Here is a 2,500-nt window from a genome sequence, read left to right as displayed (position 1 = left end):
ATAGACAGGTATAACATCTATATATATATATATATATATATATATATATTTATATTATATCTAAATAAATTATGTGTATATACATATATATAAACAAAATTGACATTTCAACGTTGTATTCATTACATATGAAAAAAAAAATATATATATATATATATATATATACACACCTATATAAAAAGTATTCAACCAAGTAGATATACGATTATCGATTATTACATTCCACAAAAAATAATCAACCCCAACGTAGGACGAAGTCACTCTAAAGGAATATAAAAAGAAAAATCGAAAGAAAAATAAAAAAACAAAGAGCAACAAAATAAAAGAAGAAAATCTTTCAGTCCTCGAGAGATAGAAAGATACCGAGAGAAAAAGAAAGAGAGACAGACAGACTGAGAGTCTCTCTTCTCCGTGTTCATCGAAAGATAGGCGTATTGTGGTGGCATTGAGGATGGCGAACCTACCAGAGAATGTGACCATTTAAGGTCGAGCCAACTGGACGGCTTGCTCTCTCTCTCTCTCTTTCTCTCTCTCCCTCTCTCTCTCTCTTTCTCTCTCTATCTATCTATCTATCTATCTTGCTCTTCACGTCTCTCCAGTCTCCACTGATCCCGATTCATTCCAATTCATTGTTGCTCGTTCGGCTTCGCCTTCAACGTGGAGGCGTGTCTTCTCTCTCTCTCTCTCTCTCTCTCTCTTTGTCTGTCTCTCTCTTTCATGGAGACTCGATCACTCGATTCGGATTTCACTTTGTCACTATCACAATCCTCGTCGTGTCACCGGTTGCGCCTCTTTCCTGCTTCTCGCTAATAGGTCGTTGCACGAGATCACCAGGATTATGCTACGTTAATTGGACTGGCCAGGGCCGTCGCGAAACGATTGTCCTTCGCGTACTTCGTTACCGAACTCTGACTCATATTTCAATGTTATTCTCTTTCCCACCCCCCTCTCTCTCTCTCTCTTTTTTTTTTATTATATACATATTTTTTTCGTTATTTTTTTTATTCCCTTTCCTATTCATTTTACTTTTTTTTTGTTCATTTTCGTTCATTTTTTCATTCATCTTTTTGTTCATTTTTGTTGTTCATTCTTTTCTTTTTTTTTGTATATAAAAGTTATGTCACTAAATTACTATACCTACCTCGTTACTCTTTGAGTGGCACCACCGAGCACCGAACCCTCTTCTTTTAAGCTTGGATAAATCTGGAAAAGAAATCCGATTTGAATTACATAAATTTGTATGTATATGTGTTAATGTACATAGTATATAAGGATATGATTTGTAATCGATTGATTAAGGGATAATGAGAAAAACGAAAATCCTCATTTTATTAAATGAAATTTAATTAATATTGAGAAGAAAAAAATTAATCCAACTGTTGCGTATTGATTTTTTATTTATTACTATTTATTATTGTTGTTATTATTATTATTATTATTTTCTTTTTATCGATGGACAAACGAGAAAAAAAGTTAATGAACGTTTTTAATTTTCGTAAATATATGGATATTTTAATAACGAACGTGCGAAATTATTTTTAGAAAAGATAGAAGATATACATATATATATATATATATATATATATATATATATATATATACATGTGTATGTGTGTGTGTACGTTGGACGAATATTTTTTCGTTTTATTTTTTTCAATCGAACGCGACACGATCCAACGAATTTCATTGAAATCGATCGTTAAATCGACTTTGAAGAGGAAAAAAGGCGAGAGAAAAAGAGAGAGAAAACGAGAGAGCTAAGTTCCCTCAAAATCGTTCCTCCTTCCACAGACTTGTTTTACGAGGTACAATTTTGAAGGGTAAAACGACGACGCTTGCTACGAAAAAAAAAAAGAAGAAAACGACAAAAAAAAAGGAAGAAGAAAGAAAAAAGGGAAGCCAAACGAAAGAAAAGAAAGGAAGGAGAAGCTTTTAGGGCTACTATTCCCTATCGTAAACAGGCTCGATTTTTATTGCTCTCTAGAATTCAAATGGACATTTCTATATATTGAAAAATGCACTAGATAGAAAGAGAAAGGGGGATGAAAAGAGAGTTCGAGAAAGAGAGAGAAAGAGAGAGAGAGGGGACGTTGGAGATGCGGAATGTTAGAAGGAGATGGAATAACGGGAATTCTGTCGGAATGAATGAGAGGGGTTAAAGGTTAGTTAAAAATAGAAAAGTAGAAGCAGAAAGTCAGAAAGACAAGGAGAAAGATAGAAAGAGAAAGAAAAAACGAAAAAACAGAAAGAAAGTGAAAGAGCGAGATATATATATATATATATATGTAGAGAGAGAGAAAGAAAGAAACAATAAAATAAAAAAAGTAAGAGTAATAGTAATACAAAGAGATAGAAAGAATGATAAATATATAGAAATGTAGATAGATAGATAGATAGATAGATAGATAGATAGATAGATAGGTAAATATCCCAGTACGGAAGAGATGAGGGTGCACCATGAAAAATTAGATCCAAGCTTGACGGAACGACACTCGCGCTC

The 2,500-nt window shown here is 33.0% G+C and overlaps 1 protein-coding gene across 2 annotated transcripts in view; it reads right to left on the bottom strand.

The window, feature by feature from the left end:
* Nucleotides 1–2,500, bottom strand: part of LOC122634173 (uncharacterized protein DDB_G0287625-like) — a 19,349-nt gene that overhangs the window by 10,925 nt on the left and 5,924 nt on the right. For both annotated transcript variants that reach the window (XM_043822841.1, XM_043822843.1), the window contains one exon: nucleotides 1,142–1,203. In XM_043822841.1, coding sequence (XP_043678776.1) covers nucleotides 1,142–1,203 — 62 coding nt within the window. The remainder of the gene's footprint in view (nucleotides 1–1,141; nucleotides 1,204–2,500) is intronic.

The sequence above is a fragment of the Vespula pensylvanica genome, chromosome 14 (assembly GCF_014466175.1).
Source record: "Vespula pensylvanica isolate Volc-1 chromosome 14, ASM1446617v1, whole genome shotgun sequence".
In the NCBI taxonomy this organism is placed as follows: domain Eukaryota; kingdom Metazoa; phylum Arthropoda; class Insecta; order Hymenoptera; family Vespidae; genus Vespula; species Vespula pensylvanica.
The sequence above is the reverse complement of the archived record's forward strand: the minus strand, read 5'-3'. Positions and strand labels throughout refer to the sequence as shown.